This window comes from Chrysochloris asiatica, unplaced genomic scaffold, assembly GCF_000296735.1.
Source record: "Chrysochloris asiatica unplaced genomic scaffold, ChrAsi1.0 scaffold00065, whole genome shotgun sequence".
NCBI lineage: Eukaryota > Metazoa > Chordata > Mammalia > Afrosoricida > Chrysochloridae > Chrysochloris > Chrysochloris asiatica.
Genome location: NW_006408583.1, coordinates 5,148,241 through 5,174,552, shown reverse-complemented (window position 1 = coordinate 5,174,552; position 26,312 = coordinate 5,148,241). Strand labels below are relative to the sequence as shown.

General features: G+C 40.0%; 1 protein-coding gene across 1 annotated transcript in view; it reads left to right on the top strand.

The window, feature by feature from the left end:
- The window catches only part of FOCAD (focadhesin), a 354,257-nt gene that overhangs the window by 297,571 nt on the left and 30,374 nt on the right, over window positions 1-26,312 (top strand). Inside the window, exons 33-36 of the mRNA XM_006864465.1 lie at window positions 899-1,001; window positions 2,867-2,947; window positions 19,400-19,528; window positions 21,493-21,608. Coding sequence (XP_006864527.1) covers window positions 899-1,001; window positions 2,867-2,947; window positions 19,400-19,528; window positions 21,493-21,608 — 429 coding nt within the window. The remainder of the gene's footprint in view (window positions 1-898; window positions 1,002-2,866; window positions 2,948-19,399; window positions 19,529-21,492; window positions 21,609-26,312) is intronic.

The following is a 26,312-nucleotide window of genomic DNA, read 5'->3' as shown; positions in this document are numbered from 1 at the left end:
ATTGTACACCCATAGAAGCAGCACTCAAGGAACCAAACGATGTATATTGCATTAGGCAAATCTGTTGCACAAGATTTCTTTAAAGTGTTCAAGAGCAAAGATGTCAGTTTGAAGGGTAAGATGTGCCTAACCCAAACCTTGGTATTATTTTCAATAACCTCAAAATGCATGTGAAATGTGGGTTGTGAATAAAGAAGACCGCAGAAGAATTGATGCATTTGAATTATGGTGTTGGAGGAGACTATAACAGTTATTGTGGACTGGCAAAACAACAAACCAATCTGTTGGCAGAAATACAGCCAGAATGCTCCTTGGAAGCCAGGTGGCCAGATGTCATCTCTCGTACTTTGGACATATTATCAGGAAGGACCAGTTCCTGGAGAAGGATGTCATCTTTAGTAAAGTGAAGGATCAGAGAAAAAGAGGAAGACCACCAATGAGATGGATTGGCACAGTAACAGCAGCAGTGGGCTCAAGCATAGCAACCCATTGTGAAGTTGGCACAGGACCCCAGACGGTATTTTGCTCTGTGTCAATACTGACTCGATGGCACCTAACAACAACAACTTTATAGTTGTAATCATCACCCCTTTTCTATGTTCTGGATTTTAATTTACCGTTTTCTTTGACACCAGCCTGACTTAGTGAAAGCCATAATTCATCAGTTCATTGATGGTTTTATTCATTGATTGATTCATTCAAAAACATTTATTGAGCACCTGTTGCATCCCTGTTGTACAAGACACAGAATAGTACATCTTGTTATAGAACTTCTACTTATCAGCCAGCCCACCACCTCATACAAGATGAGTGACGTCCAGGGATGGCGTTTTATTAAAGATATTAAAGGGAGTTTGAGTCATACCCCATAAATGAACTATTATACTTTTATCCTTAGGTTATCAGTGTCTCTGGGGTGATTGGCCTTCAGTCAAATGCAATCTGGCTTCTAGGACATCTTCATCTGTCTGTTCTGTCCTCAAATCAAAGTCGAACCTCTGGTAAGATTCCAGTTATAAAGCGGTAGAGCTGGAAGGAGGGATTGCTGATTTAATACTGTGCACTTTGTTAAGCATTTATTTTCACAGTAAACCTAAGTGGTGGGTTTTACCATCCCTATTTCATATTAGAGGGACATGGAGTGTGCAGAGGTTTTGTGACTTAACCAGAGACATGTGCAATAAGTGGTGAAGTTTCTTGAACTCAAATCTGTTGACTTTTTCTGCTTCTCATCTCTGCCTCCCTTAGAAAGCAGTGTAGGCAGATTATCTAACCTCCATACTTTACAGTGAAGACTGTGAGCTTAGAAAGGGTATGTGGCCTACCTACACTTGGTATAGTAAAGATTCTAGGAACTAGGAACCTTGAAATTTGGGACAGAGTTTGTTTAATTTTACTAATTACGACAGTGATTTGTATAAATATCATGTTTCATGAAAAGTTTCTTCAGATATGGCTGGAGTTTTTATGGCTCCTGCTTCTGCGAAAATAACAGGGTAAGTACATTTAAAGATGTATACTTCTTTGGCTTTGGAATAGAAATTCGAGGTCTTAATATGACCAGGCTTTTTTTCTCTCTCTAGCTGTTTGATAGAAACAATAAAAAATACTTGCAATTCCCACCTGCTTAATTTATATGTTACTTGGAGGGTTTGTGGGGAAGGCTTCATTGTGAACACATTGGGAGTTACATCTGCTCCTTGCTCTTTATAGAATTTTGACCCACTGGCTATCTTGGACCCAGGCCAACCAGGTTTAGATACCAAAGGTTCCTCATTAAAGCCTAGTCTCACATAGCCACTAACAGGTGGTCTGAGCACAGCAGTAGTGAGAAGGAGGATCACTGTGATTACTCTTTTCCTTGCTTTCAGTCCCACCTTAGCTATGGAAATAGGACATTGTTCCATAGCCTTCCCAACACAGAGAACTTCAGACAGCTGGAAGCCATCATATTAAAATGGGAAAAAGAAAAGGAAAGAAAAAAACAAAACAAAACACTGGAAACCCTTGGCATTGCCAATTTTGAAGGGCAGAGCTCTCAGAGTCCTGTTAAAATGACTTCTGTCAGACATTTGCGCCTTCATGTAGCCTTTTCATTATTACGTTATGGGGTATGCAATCTGGCCCACGCATTCTCAACTCACGTAGGAGTGAGTCATCTCGCACCCTTCTGGCTCTTCTGAACAAAATGATTGTATGTCTGGAAAAGTACAGCTACTTGTAAGGGTGGAATTTTCCAATTGAGCCATTTATTGCACTAGAAACCATCTCATGAAACAATTATGGAGAACTGGGAGGAAAAGGATTTAGGAGACTCTCAGGACTTAGCTAGCATAAATGTCACTGCTTCACCGTTCCGGGTCAGCAGCCACATCTGGTTATTTGCACATGTTGGTCACTTAGAGGGCTGTACCTTATGCAGTAAGAGAGTGGCTGCTATTAATACTAGTTGTTGAATTTGCAAGGTTCACCGGTCTGATTCAGCATGTCCTAAAGTGGCCCCTGGAATAGCAGTCCCCACGCGGAAGCCCAGCAGAGTCCCTGCTGACCCTGACGAGGTCGCGGGATTGGGGCTTACTGATCCTACAATATGAAAGAATTTTGCAACCACTTCAGTAGTTTTCACCTTCTGATTTTTCAGCCTCGGCAAGGTTTGCCACTGTTTTTTATTTGTCTTTAGAGTCTGAGTGATTGTAGTTCTTTGGGGCCAGTCACTTAATCTAATAGAATTAGTTGCAGCCACAGAGTATTGTGCTGAGATTAATAGCTTTGTCTCTAGGTTGATATGGCAGCATGAGATCATTATCTTTCCTTCATTAGTCCCACCAAGTTCACTAGTTAATTTGATCATTTTCTGTCTCCGCAGTTCCCACTGACTATAGCTATTTGCCGGAAAGCAGTTTTATTAGAGCAGCCATTGGCTTCTTCATTACAGGAGGAAAAAAAGGCAAGTGAGCATATTTCTTGAATTTCATCATTTTTCCTACTTGTTAAGTTTGTGTGTCCTTAACAAGCCATTATAGAAGTTGTTGTTGTTGTTAAGTGCTTCGAGTCAGTTCTGACTCACAGCGGCCCTGTACAGGTTTCCTGAGGAGCAGCTGATTAGCTTGAACTGCCAACCTTGCAGTTTAAATGACCTTGTTGTCCAGTGCTTATCCTACAGTGCCACGCCAGGAATAAGCAATACAAATCTGTAGGGTGAATATCTTTTCTTGTTGTTGAACTAGATCATCTTTGCAATATAGATGATTAGCATGCAAATGACTGAAAATGGTACATAAACATGCCTACTTTGTTTTTTTGTTGTTCTTAAGTGCCGTTGAGTCAGGTCCAACCCATAGCAACCCTGTATAGGGTTTCCAAGGATCAACTGGTGAGCTTAAACCACTGACCTTGTGGTTCAGCGCATTAGCCCACAGTGCCAAAGTCACTTGGAAATCACTGTACCTGAGTTTGGGAGGCTCTGTGAAGACTTTATCCATCCATTTATTTGGCCATTGTAAAATTTGTAAGTGCACATTACTTTTCTTATCAATTTCAGCTGAGGACTGTTAAGAGACAACACACCTGGGGTAATTTGTATCTAGGACCTGTTCTCCCTGAACATTGTATGAACACTTGGTGGTGCTAGAATCCCCAACTCTCGTTCCTACTTTAAGGATCCCTGGTAGCATAAGGGTTATATGTTGCACTACTAACCACTGGGTCAGCAGTTGGAATCCACCAGCCATTCCAGGTGAGAAAGATGAGGCTTTCTGCTCCTGTAAAGATTTCCAGCCTCGCAAACCCTGTCCAGGAGTCCTGGTGTGGTGCTGTGGGTTAATGTGCCAAACTGCAAAGCTGTTTGAACTGCAAGGTTAGCGGTTCAAGCTCTCCAGCTGCACCTCGGAAACCCTATATAAGGTCACTAAGGGTCGGAACCGACTCCATGGCACTTCACAACAACAACAACAAGCCCCATCCAGGGTCACTGTGAGCCAACACCGACTCCACAGTGAGCAGAAGCAGTAGTGCTCCTTTGAGCCTGTGATCTCTTTCTCTGCAAACCAAACACTGATCTCTTTGTGACTCTCTATAGCTGCCACCACATTAGAGCACAAACAATTCGAAGCCAGAGATTTACTGTCTTTTGTTTTTTTAGCTGTTGCCAGAATTATTGTTGTTAAGTGCCTTCAAATCGGTTCCAACTCATAGAGACCCTGTACAGGGTTTCCAAGGAATATCTGGTGATTTGAACTGCCAACCTCGTGGTTTGCAGTCCAGTGCTTATCCACAGTGCTACACCAGGAGTCCATAGCCAGAATAATGCCATGTAAATGACTGGATAAATGCTCTTCAATGATGCACATATATTACTCAGAGTTAGGAGGAAAATATGTCAGAACTGCACACTGTCATGGCTCAGGAGTCAAATTCATGAGTGTAATGTTCTCTCCGTGATGGTTGCTCCTTTTATCCTTTCTTGAGCAAGTCAGTCTGGGCAAGTCAGTATTACATACAGGAAGCCCATCCCAATCTTAGAAGAAAACTGTTAAAATTAAAACCTAAAACTAGAAGTAATTTGGAAAAGTCAAGTTCAATTAATGAAGGTCATGGAAGAATACAGTCTTGAATTGGAAGGGATGTTAGAAGTCACGCTGTCTGATTCCCACTGGCTGTGTGAATCCAGTGAGGAAACCAATAGAGCTTCCAGACTATGAACTACTTTCATAACTTTAGGAACAAATTTCTTAGTGTCTGAACTTCTAGAACCTGTGCTGTTTACCTAGACTCTTGAGTCGGCATCGATTGCTTTTATTTAACTTAAGTAAAAATTGATATATTGTAATTTTAATTGTACATTTTATATGTGCATGTACTATGTTACATAAATGTTATATATATAATATATAGTTAGTTGTTAATTAGAACAGAGTAGACCTGCCCCATAGGGTTTCCAAGGCTGTAAATCTTTATGGAAGCAGAATGTTGCATCTTAACCCCCAAGGAGAGGGACGTTTCGGTTAACAGCCAGCACTTAACCACTGCGCCAACAGGGATCCTTTAATTGCTTATATTACCATGAATGTAAACCTGTTTAAAGTAGATATGTCATAATAGAGGTGTGTTCATTAGTAAGAAATTAAATTCTTATTAAACAAGCATCTAAAATTCCCATGGCTAAGAGCAAAGTTAGGAATGTCTTTCTGTTGGATTTTTTTTGTTAGTTTGCTCACTGAAAACGTGAAATGTTTCTTTGAGAAAGAAGATAAAAATTCTTACAGTCAAGTAAGATATAGATTCTTTTCTAGTGACTAAAATTTGGTCATTTTGACTCTCAGATCGGGACTTGCTTAGCAGAAATGAAATTTTCTCTGTGTCTGATGGGAACTTCTTGGTTAGAGATAAGATTTTTAGAATTATATCATCATGACACAATGGGAAATGTTATTCTAAGACTGAAAAATCAGGTCCAACTGGAATTGGTGGTGGTCCGTGTAGCATTGCTGGAGGATCCTTTCAAGCCGATAAATGAAGGATTTTAAAATGCCGTATTACCAATCCAATTTTTGGCATTTTCAGGTTGTGGGAGAGGGCTGCCTTCTTGTCAGGTTGCTGACTAGATTCAGAGGACAATCTATTCAGCCTTACACATTACTAATGATGACCCCAGAGCAGTGGGGGCCGTGGGAGGCTGACCTCGGCCTCGGAAGCCCATTTACAAAAACAAAACCAGACCCTGCTCTATGGTGCTAAATGGGATGGCCAAAGGCGGAGGTGTGCATGCAAACGAGGGTTTTCTTCTTCAATATGCCTGGCTCATTTGAATTTTAATAACTCCCTTCTGAAGCAGCTTTTGAGTTTAAATGTCTGGATGTCACTCAGCACAGCCCAGTGAGACTGCGGATAGGATGGATGACAACTTTGGTGAGCTCTTTTGAAGAAGAAATGGTTTTCAAGAATAAGAATCATTCTTGGCTTAGGCAAAAGAGAAAACTACAGAGATGGAATGGCTTCATTGCTCGTGTTTCTTAATTTTAATTTAATAACTTAAGAAGGAAAGACAATGCTATGGGTTATCAGTGATCCACACTCATGCCAAGATGAGATTGGGCACTGCGGCCTCAATTTTAGCCAATCAAATTTGAAGTAGTAAGTATGTGTGTTAGTCTGTTTCCTGATGAGTAGGGCTTTCCACTTTAGATACTCGAATACTCATGTAAGATGTTCACAGCATCCACCCTTCCATACATGCCTACATTTTAAACTATACCAAATATGTTAAATTATTTTCCGTTTTAAAGACTTAAATTAATGATTCTGCTATTCCATGTTCACATTCTTTTTTCTATCCTAATAGCATTGATGTTATGGCAAATGGATTTTGCCAACCCATCTTTTGTCATTTAAACATTCATATCATCATTATCTATTCCTAGAAGCATTGCTTATAGGCACCTAACAACAACAAATAAGCATCCCTTGGCTATGCTAGGCTTAAAATATTTGCTTACTATCTAATTACTCATATCATGAAATTATTTTTCCATGAGAGAGCCTGTCATTTTTGACATTTTTATGTTTTCTGCTTAAATTTGCTTTATTTTGATTTCTGATCTTTGTGTTTTCTCAACCTCATCATTGTCAGATTTAACTATGATTTCATTAACTTCTTTTATAAAACATTCAAAACATATTAAAATCATTTCTTTCCTGGCACTAAAATTAGTTATTACTACACATTAGGATTATTTTTGTTACCATTCTTTGACTGAGGAATGTGACTAATACTTTCTAAGTTCTATTAGGCTTTCAAGTTTACAATAAGAAATATGATGTGAGGAAAGTGTATTTAAATCCATGTAATGAAGTCATAGTAAAGCGGAGGGTCAAGGAGAAAGAGGGAGATTGACCCCCAACAAGATGGATTGCCAGTGGCAGTGACTATGAGCTCAGATGTGACAATTGTGATGGTGCAGAATTGGGCCGTGCTTCCTTCTGTCATGCATAGGGTCGGGATGAGTTGGACCTGACTCGATGTCACCTAACATCAACAAAGTCATTGGGAATGATGTTGCTCAATTGATGCATGACTTCATTCATCAGTGGTCGGTGTACGTATTGGCCTGTGCATCAAGTCTAGGTTAGTATATTCTCAATTAAGCAGTTTTGAACTATTCAAATAAAATGTAACAAGGATAAAATTGTTGCATCTGGCTGAAGGAAACAAGTAGTGAACTATGATTGTAGACTAAGTGATAAACAAGGGGACTTCAAAAAATTCTTGTGAAGAATCCATTTCTTTTCATTCCATTTTTCCACAAACTTCCCTTTTGTATGAGAAAATTGTCTTATTATGTGGTGAAATCATGGACTTGTTGCCAAGACTTGTTATTTTTTTTAAAAGGCTTTTATTGTGAATTTAGTGATAATTTACATGGGAGAACATCGGTTTTGCACTCATCCTATTGTATTTCATTTCACTGCAATGATTACAATCTCCTCAATGCATCATCCTTCAACAGTATTTGCTTCTATTCTCTGTTTTTGTTTTTTGATGTACACAAAAACACTCAGGCATATATAATCATTTAAACAACCCAAGGGCACATTCTGCAAGCCTGCCTCCTGGCCACCAGCACATAGCCTTTCTCTTTCCATGAGTCTAGAGTCCTCAGCTGCTCTTATCTCTCCATGTCATCCACTCTGCCTCCATTTTTGGTGTCACTGCTTCCCTGGTTAGGGTCCCACATTCTGCTCATGCTCTTCTCCCTTGATGATCCTAGGGTCCTCTGTTCCGGGAATATAAGATATACTATTCCCCGCTTTATATTACAAAACTTCTACCTTTACAGTTGTGGCAATCGTATTTAGTCATGATAACAACTACTCACTATTTAATCATAAGAATCTTATCCCCATCTCCTTTCACCAGACCCATCTAGACAAGATGAAAACTACTCAGTGGGGATTCTACCTTCCCCTGCACACTCTGAAACTAAACTCCCTCTTGAAAATTTATAAGCCAGCCACTTAATGCTTTTATAGCCCCTCTCCCCCATTTTAGGTAGCCAATGTCTAAGTTGCTCATCCCTATCAACCCTGTATACTGAGAGAAATAGGCTTGAACCTTGATGGTGAAGACTTCTTTCCTCTTGGTTGGTATTTTGAGCTATTACATCCCTAAGTATAGGCCAAGTTCATTAAATTGTAGCAACTTATACTTGGTTTCTTTATCAAATTTCTTTATCTTCCTCTAGTTGTGCTCTGGTCATCAAGCCATCAAAGCTAGGTCAAATGGGTACTATCTGCAAGTTTGTGCATTCTTATGCATCTTCCTCCACCTCATATCAGCTGGATACTTCACTCTTAGCTCTAGGCCACCATGGCTAGGTCAGAGTCCATGGGTTCAGGAGTTCCCAAACCCCAAACTTCGGACCAACCAGCCCTTCATCTTCTCTCTGTCATCTTGAGGTCAACAGGAATCTACGGAATGTGGTCGAACTCAGTCCATATCTTCATTACTAACTTTCCCCCACTTCCACTCACATGTAGACCAGTGCAGTCACCAGCTAGCTTATATGCCTGCTTGTGTGTTCCCTTTGAATTTCAAAGACTATTATTTTTAAGTGTTTTAATTTTTTAAATATTAGGAATATATGTTGTTATTGTTGTTGTTAGGTGCCATCGAGTCGGAACCGACCCATAGTGACCTTACGCACAGCAGAACGAAACACTGCCCGAACCTGTGCCAACCTCATTACTGTTGCCACTCTTGAGTCCATCGATGCTGCCACTTGGCCAATCCATCTTGTTGAGGGTCTTCCTCTTTTTCTCTGACCCTCCACCTTACCAAGCGTGATATCCTTCTCCAGCGACTGGTCCCTCCTGACAATATGTATAATTTACATGTGTGTATTATACACATGTACATATTAGGAATATATACATGTGTATAATATAAACTTCACAATGGCATCAGGGAGAAAGCAAGGGTCGCCTATAACCTCTCCACTGAGAGACAGCTACCATGAATACATGAACATATATATTTTCTAGATGTGTGTGTGTGTGTGTGTGTGTTTCGTATCTCAAAATTTATATTATTTTGAGAACTGATTTTTTAAAAATTTAACAACATTCCAAGTAAATGGAATATAGTTGTATGATCACCACCCTTCTCCTTTAAAAAGAGGTTTGAAGAAAAGTATGAGAAAGAATCCTACATATATCACTTTCTAGATGTCTGTTAGTAGGATATATTTTGGGGTGTTTGGTTTCTTGTTTTAATTGTAATCATTAGAGAAGATTTAAAAAGAAAAAAGTCACCGATTATCCTACGGCTTTCTAACAACTTTTAGAGATTACGTTTCAGTTCTTTTGTGTGGCACTGTGGGTTAATTTGCTGGATTGCAAGGTCAGTTTGAACCTCAAGGTCAGTGGTTCCAGCTCACCAGCTGCTCCTCAGAAATCCTATACAGGTTCGCTCTGAGTCAGAAACCGACTTGATAGCATAATATACACACAACTGAAGTACCATATATATGTTGTAGTTTTTCATCTAAATGGCTGTAGAATAGTCTATCAAGTTGATGAATCCTAGTGAACTTAACCATTTCCCCACTGGCCATTTTTACAGTTTCCATTATGGTTAACGTCTTTAAGCATGTAGCTTTCACTCTTCCGTATAAAGCTTCCTTGGAGTAAGTTCTCAGCAGAGGTGAAAGATTTTGCTGACTGTAGAGATGGCATGATTTCATTGCTCTCCAAAAAGGCTGTACCATTTTTCAGTACCTCAGCCCCATATTGGACTCCTGGTGTGATGGGTGCTGTGGAATAAGCACTGGACTTCAAACCACAAGGTCAGCAGTTAAAATCCACCAGCTGCTCCTTAGAAGTGGCTCCACAGCATTTAACAGCCCATAGGAGCTCTGGTAGCGTAGTGGTTACGAATCGGGCTGCGAACCTTAAGGTCAGCGGTTCGAAACTACCAGCTGCTCCGCGGGAGAAAGATGAGGCTTTCTACTCCCGTAAGGATTTACACCCTCGGAAACCCTGTACAGGGTCGCTATGGGTCAGAACCGACTCGAAGGCACTTAACAACAACAACAATTTGTATGCAGAGCAGCATTGCATTGGGGTGGGAGAAAGATGAAGCTTTTGCTTCTGCATATATTTACACTCATGGAAGCCGTGTATAGGGTCACTGTGAGTTGGAACCTACTCAGTGGCCTTTTAACAGCAGCATAGCATAGAGGTTAAAAGCTTAGGAGTCAGACTGCCTGGGTTCATACTTGGGTTCCACTACCTGCTGACTGTATCATTTCAGGCAAACTGCTTAAACCTCTAAGCCTCGACTGCTTCTGTAAAACAAAATAATTGAATCTTCCTTACAGTCTTTGTAAGCATTCTTAGTCACATTATGTATCAGAACTTAGAAAACAAAACAAAACAAAAAAGAATAGGCCCCTTCTAATTATAATGGAGTCCTGGTGTGGTGCTGTGGCTTAATGCACTGGGCTTCAAAGTTGATTTGAACTGCAAGGTCAGCAGTTAAGCTCACCAGCCGCTCCTAGGAAACCTTATACCAGATCGCTAAGGGTCAGAACCAACTCTACGGCACTTAATAACAATTATAATGCCACATTATAAAGCAATCCAGCATCTAGATAAATAAAGGGCAACAATAAAAACCAGTTAGGTATAAAATGTTACATTAAGATTGCTTTCATTTATATCTCATTGTCAGAAGAAATGATCGTTTTTGCATGCATTTTACTATTCAAGAGGTTTTTGTTTTGTTTTTACATTTTGAACGGCTTTTTCTTTTAATTTTCACCTTTTAAAAAACTTTATATTGTGAATTAATTGAAGGTTTACAGAGCAGAGTATCCAACAAAGGATGCATTTGATTTCATCTTGTTTGCAGTCCCCATCAATGCAACATCACTTAGCCCACCTCCTCCCGAGTTTCTCATTTCCATTTCTCTTTCTATCCCAACCCTTCTGCATTCTGTCCTTGGGTAAATGCTGCCCTTTTGATCTCGAATGCTTGTGCGTGCCTCACTAGTGTTGCTGTCCCCCATATACCTATCGCTTGGCTGAAAGTTGAGTTTGAAAGTTTTTATTTTGCACTTACAGAAAAGTTACAGAACCAGAATTCCAATTCCCTTGTTTCTTTCATCCAGAGACCCTACTCATGTTTCATTAACTCTTCCCATTACTAAGGATCTAATCCACAGCCATGTATGGTCCTCATTTCCCCTGTCTCAGCCTCCTTCAATTTAGAATGATTCCTCAGTCATTCTGTGACTTTCATGAGGACATTTTATTAAATATTAAAGCTCATTATTTTACAGCACATCAGCCAATTCATGTGTGGTTCCTCAGATGAGCGTCGTTTTTTGGTAGGCGTATCCCAGAAATGGTGTTGGGCTCTTCTTACTGCATTCTGTCAGATGGTGACCATATCCTCATCCCTCCGCCAGCAAGGCGTTTACCTTGATTTCTTGGACAAGATGACACTATCCTCATTTCATCACTGTAAAGTCCCTCTTCCCATTGTCAGAGGACTTAAAAATTTCTTTTTCTTTTTTTTTTAATGTTTTATTGTGAATTATGTGATAGTTTGCATGGGAGACCATTAGCTTTACATTCATCCTATCGGATTTCATTTCATTGCCATGGTTACAATTCCCTCCATGCATCATCAACCAACCAAAGGGTATACCCTGCAAGTCTTGACTCCCCAGTCCTCAGCACACAGCCCCTCTCCCTCTCTGGATCTAAAGTCCATCGCTCCATGTCATCATCTCTGCCTCCATCTCTGGCATCACTGCTTCTCTGGGTAGGGTCCCACACTCTGCTCTTCTCACTTGATGGTCCCAGGGACCTCCGCTCCTAGACTGCAAAGTCAGTCACTCCCCTCCTTTTGCTATAAAACATCTACCTTTACATTTCCAACCATCACAGTCAGTCCTCATAACAATTATTCACTATTCTATCACAAGAGACCTATCCCCATCTCCTTTCATCAGCCCCACCTAGACTGACTGGATACTACTCAGTGGAAATTCTATATTCCTCCATGCCCTCTGAATCTAGGTTCCCTCTTGAAAGCTTGTAAGCCAGTCACTTCTTGCCTTTGTAGCCCCCCCATTTTGGGTAACCAATGTCCCAGTTGCCCATCCCTGTCTACTCTGTGTATGGAGAGGTTGGGAATGATCCTCATTGTAAAGATTTGTTCCCTCTTTTGAGTTACTGCATGCATAGGTGTAGGTCAAGTTTATCAAACTGTATCAGATTAGTCTTTTTTTCCTCTTCTTTCTTCTTCTAGTTGAGCTCTGTTCATCTAGTCATTGAAGCCTGGTCAAGTCGATATTATCTGCAAGTGTGGGTGTTCTTATGCATATGCCCTCTCCTCTTGTCAGCTGGACACTTCACTCTCCACTCTAGTCCTTTGTGGCTATGTCACTGACTCTGGGCCCAAGAGTCTCCAGGGCTTGCCACACTGCTGGCCAACCAGGTCTCCATCCAGGTTCACAGGAGTCTATTGAACGTTATAGGGCCTAGCTCGCAGCTTCATTGCTGTTTTTCCCTCACTTCCCCTTGTTGGTGACGAATGTGGTCACCAGTCAGAGCATGTATTCCTATTGAGTCGTAGTATTGGAAGGGGGTTTGCCCTGAGGGGACCCGACCACTTGCCTTGATGGCTCCTGGTCAAGCAACTTGCTTGTTCTTATAGTAACCAGTCAGTCGGCCTATATTGTTTTGTATTTTTCCTGTTGGTCTTTCTTTCAAGAAGTATCTTCTTTTCTTCTAGTCACTCCAGCCTGGTCTGCTTGTCCTTTCAAGTGGAAATTTCCCACCTCAGAAGATCTGGATGGGGTTCAGGATTCCACCTATGGTCTTAGGTAATGCAGAGGCTCTGCAGGAAGCCTCCTTCACTGGGCACGTTGTAGCCCCATTTTAGGTATTCCAATCAGTTATAGGCAGAAGACGGACTTACAAGCTTTCTATGGTGATATTTCTGGCTATTCCTTTCTCTCCCCCTCCAGTGTCTATTTTATAATGATATGCCTGGGAACCAAGATTCAAAAGACAGCCAAGTATCTTAACATTATTTACCCCCTTTTCCCGATTCCAACCATTTCTCAATCCCTGAATTCCAGAGCCCTGTTGTTATAATGTTGCGCATACATCATTCTTTACCTCTGTCCCACTTAGCCCATGCAAACCTGCCTAATTGTTCTCCCATCTGCTTTGTTTTTCCATTCCCTTCCCCCTTCTTGTGCATAACCCCCTCCCTCCTTGCCTGAATTAATTATTACAATCATGCTAACTCAAAGGTGACATTGAAATTCCATTATTTCATATACATTTTCTGTGGGCCCTCGAATGTAAAGAAGGGCTGCCACTCCTGCCTGTTTATTTCTCCATGTATTTATGTTAGTGTGGGCTCCTAAATCCCTGTTGTATTGTGTATTATTCCATTGTGCATTATTTTGATCCTCAAATTGATCCAGATTTGGCCAGTAGGAGCCCCTTCAACTTAGCTCTTTGTCTTTTTCATGTGACCCCATTCTTCTTTTTGTGACCCCATTTTTCTTTGAGTACTTCCTTACTTTGTGTCACAAGAAGTTGTTCTAGGTTCATCTTGTACTATCCTCAGCCTTGTCATTTACCAGGCAGCCCAGGCCCCTTTTGGTAAAGAATGGTATGTAGAATCTCAGATCTGAGTGCTACTGGAATTGTTCCTAGGCCCTGTCAGTGAACAGAGCAGGAAATCCATGTACATACACTTAGGACTTCAAAAAGTTTGTGTAAAAATATTGCATTATCTTTTAATTTAATTTTCCCTTGAACTTAAGCCCCCTCATTAAACAACACAAATTCACAGAATATATCCAATTCCAGTTCAACATCACAGGGTTCATTCTGCCTTTCCCTCTTCTCGTATATGTAACTCCCTTCTCTCACAACAAGAAACCTGGGTCCCCTTATTCTCCATGTCTTTACTCATTTGTTCAATCCCACTTTATGTATCCAGTTCTCTGACCCTGCTGGACCACAGCCCTGCTAAGCTGTCTTGCCTTCAGGTCCTGACCTTCAGTGAGCTGCCACCCTACTTGGCAACCTTCCCTGGAGCTCAGAGTGAGTCCTAGGGATGTTCATATTTTTGATAAATCTGAATGTGTTGAAATACTTGGTGTTAAAGTAGAACATTCTACCCAACTTTTCACATCTGACTAATTTATCAGAATCATCTATTGTTTTCAATAACTATTTTGATTCAAATATTTTGGGGGCAGGGGGAAAACATCTCTTGGAGTCTCTGGGTGGTGCATACAGTTAAGTGCCAAAAGTTTGCAATTCAAACCAACCCAGAGGCAACTCAAAAGACAGTCCTGGCAAACTTTTCCTGAAATGTCACAGTCTTGGAAGCCCTCTGGAGCCTATTTCTACCCTGATACACATTTTTGTCACGAGTCAGAATCTGGTGGACAGTAAATAACATCAACAAGCATCTCTTAGTTCTCACTGGAGATTGTCATTATGTAGATAAATCTTATTAGTCAGAGGGGACTTCCTTAATGTTCCCAGATTAGTTTAGATTCCTGTGTGTTACTTTTCCGTATGTTTTTATTTTAGCAGCACTCTGCATATTTATAATTATTTACAGTTCTTTAAAGCCTATCTTTCCCAGTAGATTGTATTTCCTTGAGGGTAGGAACAACAGCTGTGTCTGTACTACCTTATCTAAATGCTCAGAACAAGCTACCTGGCATGAAATAGTCTTCAAATATATGTTGACTTTTACCTTTAAGCATCTATGAAAGGGCTTCAAAATGTTTGTGGAAATTTTCATTATCTTTTAATGCCACTTTTCCTTGAGTTTTCCAAATCCCCCTCATTCATTGGCCTACTAATCATAAACTAAGTTGCCTCTAAACAATGCTGAAGAAGGAGAAAGTGAGGGTGTGTCCACACCTCACAAGCAAGGTATTGGTGACAAAATTTACCCAACACCTGTTATTGTTAGCCTCCTGTTGCCAGACATTTTCTGTAGGGGTTGCACACGTGCACTGTGTGGCATTGAGATCTAATACTTCATAAAGCCAACATATATGTAAAAATGGGTCTTCTTATACTGTGTTGTGTTCAAATATATTATATGTGTCAGGGTTTTTTAAGGAGCCTGGTAGCATATTGGGCTGCTAACTGCAAGGTCAGTGGTTTGAATTTATCAGCCACTCCTCATGCACAAGATGAGGCTTTTTGCTCTTGTAAAGAGTTATAGCCTCAGAAATTCTACACAGGGTTGCTATGAGTCAGAACTGAATCCAGAGCACACCGCTATCACTACCATCAGGGCTCTTGGACTCTGTAAACTGGATGAGAGATTTAAAACAACTTTTGTGTTTTGATTTTAAAACATCTGAAGTCTTTTAACAAGTACATAAAATAAGCACTGGACTGCTAACCCCAAGGTTGACAGTTCAAGCCCACCATCCCCTGAGCTGGAGAAAGATAGAGGCTTTCTGGTCCCCTAAAGATTTACAGTCTCAGAAACCCTATACAGAGTCACTATGAGTCCGAATCGAATCATTGACAATGGGTCTTTGGTTTTGGTTAGACCTTGTCAGTTTCAAATTCATTGTCTAGAAAACCAAACTTGACTAGCTCAGAAAGCCTCTACTTTCTCCTGCTGGTGGGTTTGAACTGTCTATCTTGCCGCAGTGTGTATCCCATAGTGCTCCTTATTATCTATAAAGCACTTCTGTAATTCTTATGTAGGACACTTATTTACAAGATGCTGTTGTTAAGTGTCATCGAGTCGGATCCGAGTCTTAGTGATCCTGTGTACAGTTTCCAAGGAGCAGCTGATGGGTTTGAACTGCTGACCTTATGATTAGTAATCCATTTCTTATCCTACAGCATGACACCAGGACTCAAACACTATAATAAAGAGGCTGATCCTTCCACTTGCTAAGATTGGGCTTCTTTTGTCCCCTACGGAAGATCTCTGGGGATAAATCATGCAGCTCCATTCTCCTTGGAACTTTGGAATTCCTTCTCTTTCCATACCTCCCACCAAAATGCAGGACTACCAAGTAGTTTCTCCACTCCTAACAGTTACTGTAGTTCCTTTCTCCACTTAGTGTCATATTTTGTTCTGTGCAAATGCAGTGGGAAATGCTGTGATTCAAGTTATGCTACTCATTGCTGATTCTCTGCCTTTCAAATGCAGAAGGTTTATTGCCTTATAGCACTTACCCATTCTCCATTTTACAAGTCTTCCTTTTTTCTGACACTTTCTTTTATATTAGGTCAATTCTAGAGACTAGAGAAGCAACATCTAAAGAGTACAGTAAAGTGCAGTCATTAGTGCATGTTCCATAGTCCTGTCAAGGGAGAGCTTGAGTCTAGGCAGTAAAACAGCTGGAATATAGTCATGTTTCACACCGAGTCATGGAGTAAAGCAGAGGATAAATACCTTTCCTGACACCCCATATCCTCTAGAAAATGCAAGTTTCTATTGTGAATACTTCAGAAAGACCTGGAATAGATTTGAATACACTACATCTAAGACATTTTTTAAAAACAAAAATCTGCTCACTTCCATTCTATTAAAGTGATATATTCCTTGGATACAGTCTACCTGGACATGGTATAAAACATTTTCAATATGGTGTTGGTTTTGGTTTGCTAGTATTTTCATTGAGGAGTTTTATACCTATATTCATAAAGGATATTAGTCTGTAGTTTTCTATTCTCATGGTGTCTTTGGGTTTGGTATCAGAGTAATGCTGACCTCATAGAATAAATTAGGAAATGTCCCTTCCTCTTCTATTTTTAGGGAGATTTTAATAAGCATTGGATTTAGCTCATCTTTAAATGTTTGGTAGAACTCAACAGTAAAGTCATTTGATCCTGGACTTTTCTTTGTTGGAGGTTCTTGATTATGGTTCAGTGTCTACTTTACTAGCTTCTTCTTTAGTCAGTTTAGGTAATTTGTGTGTTTCTAAGAATTTATCTACTTTATCTAGATTATCTGGTTTCTTGATATATGATTCTTCATAGCATTTTCTCCTAATTTTTATTAAGGCCGGTGTGTTGTGTGTGTGGTAAGTGCTGTCGAATCAGTTCCAACTCATGGCAACCTTGTATTAGGGCTTCCAAGGAGCAGCTGGTGAATTTGAACCACTGACCTTGTAGTTCAAACCGACCTTGAGGTTAGCTGCTTATTCTGTGGGGCCACACCAGCAGTCATAGTTATATTTCCATTGTCATTTCTGATTTTACTTTTTCATGTCGTCTTCTTTTTTCTTCATCTACCTAAAGGTTTTCAATTTTGTTGATCTTTTTAAAGAACCATCTTTTGACTTTATTGATTTTATTGTTTTTCTAATGCTCTATTCTTTGTTATTTTCTTCTCTCTGCTAATTTTCATTTAATTTCCTCTTCTTTTTTTGTTCCATTAGATGTGAAGTTAGGCTATCAATTTGAGAGCTCTCTTTTTTTTAAAAATTCAAACTCAGAAGTTGAGACTTTTATTCTGAAAGCAGTGACAGCCATGGAAAAGACTTAATGGGGAGAGGGACACCTAGCTCCTGCCTACCCAACATCTCCAGCTATGGGTGATGTTCTGGGTGATGTGAGCTTGGACTTCAGTAGGAGGAGGTAGATACAATCTTGTCCCTTCACAAGGAAACCAGGGTGAGGCGCCAGGAACTGAAACCTAGCAAGACCGAAAGACCTCCCACCACCAGCAGAAAAAACACTTCCTGCCAGGTGTTCCAGAGCCCCACATCTATGGGGAGAGACATTCTTGAAGAAGGGTGTCTCACAGCCTTTCAGATGTGATAGGTCATCCATTGAATGAGGATGTTCTGTTCTGGTGTGGCACTGTAGTATAAGCACTGATCTGATAACCTCAAGTTGGTGGTTCAAACCTACCAGTCGTTCCTCAGAAACCCTATACAGGGTCACTATGAGTTGGAAATGACTCAACAGCACTTAAAACAACAACAACATTCAGTAGTGAATGCAAAACTACTGGAAAATGTTCATTCTCTCTAGACCAGATCTCTCTTCTATTTTATATATAACTGTACATTTCCCTCTGAGCACCCCTTTTGTTATAAGGCATGTATTTTTATATGTTTATATATGTATTTTTGTCCTCATTCTTCCAAAAATGATTATCTATTTTTCCTTGTAGTTTCTTTTTTGACTATTTAACTGTTTGAGCATATTTAAGACAGTTGATTTAAAATCTTTGTCAGGTAATCCAAATATCTGCTTTTTCAGGGATAATTTTTGTTCATTTCTTTTGTGAATCAGCTATGCTTTGTTTCTTTGCATGCTTCATTATTGTTGTTGAAATGTGGACCTCTTTAATATCATAATGGGATGACACTGGACGTCAGATTCTTCCTTTCCTGAGAGGAGTTGTGTATTTTTAGTCACTTGCTGTGGGTTGGAGCTATTTGTTTAGCGACTTTTCCACACTACTTTTCCCCTTCAGTTCTTAGCTCTACTTTTTCTTGTTTTTCTTGTTGCCTCTGAGGTGCCTGTTTCTTCTGCCTCTCCTTTTCCTGCCTTTCTTCTGGCTGATTCTGCTGTGCCTTGGTCATTTCTCCTTTTGTTATGCATTTTTTTACCTCCCTGTTACTTCACTTGTACCTGGCCTCTAACAACGCTTACTCTAAACTCAGACTGTACCTACTTAGGACTACTCCAGTGTCTGTTTCTCAATTCCAAATTATACCCTTCCCCACCACAAAAAAGAAAATAATATTAAAATAATATTTTAAAAAAAGAAAATAATATTAAAATAATATCAGATATGTCTCAGGTATTTGTTGACCCATGGGTAGCTGTTACTACCTCAGGTGCTCCCTTCTGGATCTCAGCCATGGCCTAGGCTGAGGAGTAGGTGAGGCTGTATATGACATGATGCAGGGATTATAGGTAACCCATAGTCCTACACAGGATTGCTATGGGTCGGGACCAACTTGACGGCACTTAACAACAACAACAACAATAACATAGTCCTTTCAGGGCAATGTACCTGAGTAGTTCACTAATTGTCCTCTCTGGGACACATGGATTGAGGATTAAATAAGGAGGCAAGAGTGCTAGAGCAAGTGACTCTTTTTAGAAAACTGAGTAGAAAGGCAAGAACGAAAGCTCAATCAGAATGTGGAGGGAAACCACTCAGACAGGAGGGAAAGCTGAAGACAAAAAAAGGGACAGAAAAACAAGAGGATGCAAAGTTAGATACCAAAGCGATTAAGAGCACACATGGAAGGGTTAGCCACAATTAAAACTAGAAAAAGAAGGGAAAGTTGACATTTTCTACGTTCGTGATATTATGAGGTGCTTTATGATTACTTTTTCCTTTCTGTGGCAGGTCCTGAGTCTGTGCCCCCTCCCCTTCTTAAAGTAGTGATGAAGCCCATAGCAATGGTTGGAGAAAGCTATCAATACCCTCCTGTGAACTGGGCTGCTCTACTATCTCCACTAATGAGACTGAACTTTGGTAAGTTTCAAGTGTTTCCAGGTCTTTGGATTCTATTCTGAGGGTCTGACCTAAGTAGAAAAATAGATGCTATGTCACGTGGTAATTACTAGTGACTGGACAGATGTCTGAGGTCCTGAGGATCGTCTTCTTGGATGGGATGGCTGGGTTACTTTCAGTGAGTGACTTTATGAAAATCATGAGGTCTAGAGACTGGCCTGCTGCACTCAGTCAAGACAGTACTCACCTGGGGTGTACATTTCACAGATGAGTGTACACATGTGGTGTGGATGCATCGAGCCTGGTTTGGTGGTTAACCACGAAGTACCATACGGAATGTTGTATTCAATTGTTCTTGTTCTCCTAACACATTGCCATAGATTAGTGGCTTGAAATAGCACAAATTTATTATCCTACTGTTCTGTCTTTCACAAGGCCAACCTGGGTCTGAGTGGGTTAGGATCAAGGTGTAGGCAGAGCCGCATTCCTTTCCAGAGGCTCTAGAGGAGGGGCCACGTCCATCCTTGCCTTTTCAAGCTTCTAAAGATGGCATGCATGTGTTCCCTAGCTAGTGGCCCCCTTCATCCATTTCCCAGCCAGCAGCTGTAGGCGGAGGCCTCCTCATACTGCCATCTCTGTGGTTCTCTGCAGTTGGGGAAGGTTTTGTACTTATCGGGACTCATGTGAGTAATGACCCCCCCAAATAACCCAGGATCATGTCCACATTTCAAGGTCTCTAACCTTATCACTTCTGCAAAGTAAACATATCTGCAGATTCTGGGGATTGGGATATGGACATCCTTAGAGGTCATTTTCTTGTTTCCCACAAATACTTTTTTTGTTTTGAGACTAACGGAATTCACATGTACACACCTCCAATTCATCCACAGCAACTTCTGTATACAGCAGGGCCTATCCCATGCAAATATAATTTCATGAACTGGTTTAATACCAAAGAAAGATAACAAGGACAGTTTAGACAATGTTGTATGTGTGTGTGAGTTTATAAGTGCTCTGTTATTTAGAGTGTTTACCTACATTTAATATTCACAAAGACTTCACTGCTGTAATTTATGTGTAATTTGAAGAACAACCAAGGATAGCTTTGATTGTGTACAATTTTTTTAATTAAATGCTTTTAGTTGAACTTAACCCTTGTGTAAAATATGTCAACATGCTTCATTCATAAAGTATATTTCTGTGGCCCTCCTTTGCTTTTGTGTGCTGTTCTGAAACTGCATCAGTTAAAATTCTTGATGGGGAGGGAAAGGCGAGGGGAAGAAGGAAAGTCCTGGTTGGAAAAGTAACTCTGCTGATGGGAATCAGACTAGTTCGATGTTGTTTCCACTACTTGATGCTAGTGACTGTGTCTTCATTTTTAAGTCATTTCAGATCTATATAGAATGCTGTAGCTATAGTATAAGCACTAGACTGCTAACACAATGTCAGTGGTTCAAACCCATCAGCCACTCCTTGAAAACCCTATACAGGGCTGCTATGAGTCAGAACTGACTAGATGGCACTTAACAAAACAACAACTGGTTATAAAGTAAAAATTGGGGAAAACAAAGACAAGGGGACTTTTATATTAGAATTTTCTCAAATTTTTTTAGGTTTTGAGTACTTGTTGTTGTTGTGTGCCGTGGAGTCGGTTCCGACTCATAGCAACCCTGTCCAGGGTTTCTGAAGCTGCAAATCTTTACGGGAGTAGAAAGCCTCATCTGTCTCCTGCACTTAGTACTTAGGTTTCTCTTAATATTATAAGAAAAATCTTCCTATCAAATCCAAACAAGCCCCTGCTAGTTCGAAGGTGGCTTGGTATTCTCACTCTAGTGGACACTATTTTCACCTCATAACTAAAAAGGACCCTCAAAATACTGATTTTACAGGACTACTCTCTTACCTACAGAAGTCACACAGATATTACGATTTGAGGCAGAGAGGCAACTATATTACAAAGATTCTTTTCTTTTCCTGTCTTTCAGGTGAAGAGATACAGCAGCTGTGCCTTGAAATTATGGTGACCCAGGCACAGTCATCGCAGAATGCAGCTGCGCTCTTGGGCTTGTGGGTGATGCCGCCACTAACCCATAATCTGAGTGTATGTGTAATTAAGGGCACTGGGCAACAGGAGGAGATGCTGCCCTTGGGGATATTAACATTCATGTGTGTGCGCGTGTGCTCAAAATCAAAAATGGACAAATGGGAGTTTCAGAAATTAGGGGGCTTGACAAGCAGCTGGCCAGCAAATTGGAAAATTCACTGATTCAGAATCTGACCATGACCATTGGCATTCATGTTTGGCATTCTAAGGTACTGACTGGAAAACTTGGGCAACGTATCAGAATTCCAGAGCACAGGAACTACGTGTTTTCTTATATAATCAATCCACATTAATCAAAAAACATTCCTTGGATCTCTCTGGGCATAGCCCTTGATTACCAGTTGCTATTTTATTAATTGTATGCCAACCACACCGCTAGGCCTTTTTAACCATTATTTGGCTGAGAATTCACAAACTAGGAATTTGTAGTCTGAGCTTGGTAGTGTAGTGGTTATGAATTAGGCTGCGAACCTTAAGGTTACTAGTTCGAAACTACCAGCCGCTCCATGGGAGAAAGATGAGACTTTCTGCTTCTGTAAAGATTTACAGCCTTGGAAACCCTGTACAGGGTCGCCATCGGTCAGAACCAACTTGACGGCACTTAACAACAACAACAACATTTTGAAACAAACCAAGAAAGAAAAAAAACAAAACTGGTGATCAGAAGTATAAAAGTTCCTTTCTCAGGACCATACAGGTAGAAAGTTAAGGAGCTATTTGAACCTAGGTTTATTAATTATATAGTAGATGTAAACATTCCAGTGGCTCTTAAGAGAAAGACCCACAAACACTGGACTTATCCATGTATGGTCCTTCCCTTCCACATAGGAAGCAGCAATTAGTTGAGCTTTGAAGACTTGATAGGATTTGTTTGGGCATCAAGTTAAAGGCCCCCGAGGCTATCAGTGGAGATGGTGTAGGTGAATAGCTGAGAACATCCCCAGAAGTGATTCAGCCTGGTATTTATGTTAGAGGGGCCAACACCTTCCAGGGTAGAGATTAAAGATAGGTAGGACAAATGGGGTGCCATTTTTTAAAGATGTGAAATTAGTAAAGATATATAATTTTCAGTACATTACAAGCTCAGACCAAAAGCACACACTGCATGATTTTATAATGTGTTATCTTTTAATTTTCTCTATAATCTGGCCCGCTATTCTGTTCTAGGAAGCTTTAATTCTTTAAGTATACTCTGTTCTGTTTTGTTAAGTGCCATCAAGTCGATTCTGACTTATAGTGACCCTGTATATGGTTTCTGAGGAGTGGCTGGTGAGTTTGAACCTCCGACTTTGCAGTTCAAACTGACCTTGCGATCCAGTGCATTATCCTGCAGTGCCACGCCCAAACTCCAAGAATAGTCTAATGCCCTGGTAATATTTCTTCATGGTCTTGTCTTTAGTGCCTATCTTATTTGTATCTTGTTTTGTTTTGCTTTTGCCCTTTCCCATTCCTCCTAACTCTTTGTGATGGAAGATGGATGTTACTGAGGTCTGCATCCCTTCTGTTAGCTGTTGATGCTATTCTGCCTGTACGCTCCCAGAAGCTCCCATATAGCTTCTGCTTTCTGAGCACTGGCTATGTACATAATACCTTTAAACACTCAGTACTTATCAACAGCAGACACAGTCTCTCAACAACCAGAAAGGTAAACTTGTTAATAGCTTTATTGCATTTTTATTTATAGATGATAAAATATCAGGGAACTTCATAAAGCTTCTGGAAATTTTTCATTCTTTTCCCACAAACTTTTTGAAGTCCCTTCGTAGTTCATGTAAGTTGATGAGTTTCAGTAAATTGATAGATTTTCAGTCAGCATCAAGAATACTTCCTTGACCCTCCCCTCAAATTTCCACTGTGCCTGTTTGTATTCAATCTCTATTCCTAACCTAGCACACAGACACCACTTATCTGTTTTCTGTCTATAATCTTACCTTTTCTAAAGAAATTTCATTTAAATTTGTATTTCATATAATTCCATTAGAAATTATTTATAATGGAACTATACAAAAAGTCTTTTGTGTCTAGCTTATTTTACTTCTGATAAATAGATTCTGTGATTTCCAGTTTGCATGTAGATAAACTAAGGCAAATGGAAATTATTTACTATGTAGTAAGTCAGAAAGTTAGATATGCCTGACTGTAAAGTCCACATTGTAAATCTGTTAATTCCTTTTATATCAGGCACGGCTCTAATAGACTGTTTCCTTAATCCCAGGAATTTTTCTAGATTTTCGTTTTCGTTTCACCCCACTCTTAGGTGTAAAATACTCTTTTGCATTTGTCCCTGAATACAGACTAAAAAAAATCTTTCTTAATTACTAAGCGTGGCATCCTTCTCCAGGGACGAGTCCCTCCTGACAGCATGTCTGAAGTATGCGAGATGAAATCTCACCATGCTCATTTTAAGGAGCATTGTGGCTGTACTTCTTCCAACACAGATTTGTTTGTTCTTCTGGCATTTCATATCCTTTTCCAACACCATAACTCAAATGTATCAATTCATCTGTGGTCTTCCTTATTCATTGCTCAACATTCACATGCATATGAGACAATTGAAATTTTCATGGCTTGGGTTAGGTACACTATAGTACACAAACTAATCTCTGCTTTTGAACACTTTAAAAAGATCTTGTGCAGCAGATTTGCCTAATGCAATATGTTGTTGGATTTCTTGACTGTTGCTTCCATAACTGTTTATTATGGATCCAAGCAAAATGAAGTCTTTGGCAGCCTCAGTCTTTTCTCCATTTATCACGATGCTATTTATTGGTCCAGTTGTGAGGATTTTTGTTTTCTTTGCATTGAGGTGCAATCTATACTGAAGGCTGTGGTCTTTGATTTTTTTAAGTCCTCTTTGCTTACAGCAAGCAAAGTTGTATCGTGTGCATATCCAAAGTTGTTAATGAATCTTCCAATCCTGATCACTTCTTCATATAATCCAGTTTCTCAGATTATTTGCTCATTGTGCATATTGGATAAGTATGGTGAAAGGATAAAACCCTGGTGCACACCTTTCCAGATTTTAAACCATTCAATATCCCTTTGTTCTGTTTGAATGACTGCCTCTTTGTCTATGTAGTTTGGTCTATGGTTTCCAAGGAGCGGCTGGTAAGCTTGAACCAACCTTGTGGTTAGCAGTCCAGTGCTAATACTATAGCACACCAGGACATAGGTATTATTCAATATCAGACAGCATTGTACTGCAAGATGAATCTTGAAATAATCTTTTTGATGATGAATGTGACACCATTCATCTTTAATTTGTCATTCCCAGCTCAGTCAACCATATGACTGTCTGATTCAGAAAGGCCAATACCGGTCCATTTCAGCTCACTGATTCCCAGGATATCGATATTTATGCATTCCATTTTATTTTTGACAATTTCAAAATTTCCTAGATTCATACTTTGTACATTCCATGTTTCGATTATTAATGATGTTTCCAACTGTTTCTCCGCATTTTGAGTTGTGCCCCATCAGCAAATGAGGGTCCCTCAAGCTTTACTCCATTCACATTATCATGGTCAACTCTACTTTGAACAGGCAGTTCCTTCCCATTCATATTTTTAATACCTTCGAACCCAAGGGGCTCATCTTCCAGCACTATATCTGACAGTGTTCCTCTGCTCTTCATAAGTTTTTCAGTGGGTAAATGTTCAGAAGTAGTCCACCTCTCCTTCCTAGTCTCTCACAGTCTAGAAGTTCAGCTGAAACCTTTCCCCATGGTGACCCTGCTGGTATTTAAGATACTGATGGCATAGCTTCCAGCATCATAGTAAGCCACCACAGTACAACATACTAACAGAAAAGTGATGAAAATGAGCCCTACATATATGGGAAAGCATCCATTCCTATAGATAGGAAGAATTAACAGTGTGAAATGTCAATACTAGCCAAAGTGACCTAAGATACTATGCAACCCCAATCCACATTGAAATAGCATTTTTTAATGAGATGGACAAGCTAATAATCAATTTTATCTGGCAAGCAAACAGGGCCTGGAATCATAAAACATTATTGCAGAAAAAGAACATGGTAGGAGGCCTCACACTTCCTGATCTCAGAACCTACTTACTCTACAGTCATTTAAGGCAAGATAGCCTAGTACTGGCCAATCAACAGACACATAGACGAATGAGACATAATTGAGAATCCTGACATAAATGCATCTATTAATAGATAGCTGGTCTTTGATAAAGAGCTAAATTCCATTAAATTGGGACGAGACAGCCTCAATATTTGGTGCTGGCAAAACTGGATGTCTGTGTGTAGGAAAATGAAGCAGTACCCATACCTCACAACATACACAACAAAACTAATTTAAGATGGATCAAAGACTTAAATATAAACCTAACACTATAAAGGTTGATATCCTAGGCATTAATGAACTGAATTGGACTGGTATTGGCTATTTGGAGTCAGTCATATGGCTTACTATGCTGTGAATCACGAAGAGGAATGGTGCCACATTATCTTCAAAAAGTGTATCTCAGGATCTAGCTATCTGTAATAGGATAACATCATATGCCTACAAGGGAAATCTTAGGAGCTATGGTGTGATGCTGTACGATAAGCACTGGACTGTTAACCACAAGGTCAGTGGTTCAAACCCATCAGTCTTTCCTTAGAAACCTTACATAGGGTTGCTGTACATTGGAATTGGCATGATGATACTTAACAGCAACACAAGGAAAGCCAGTT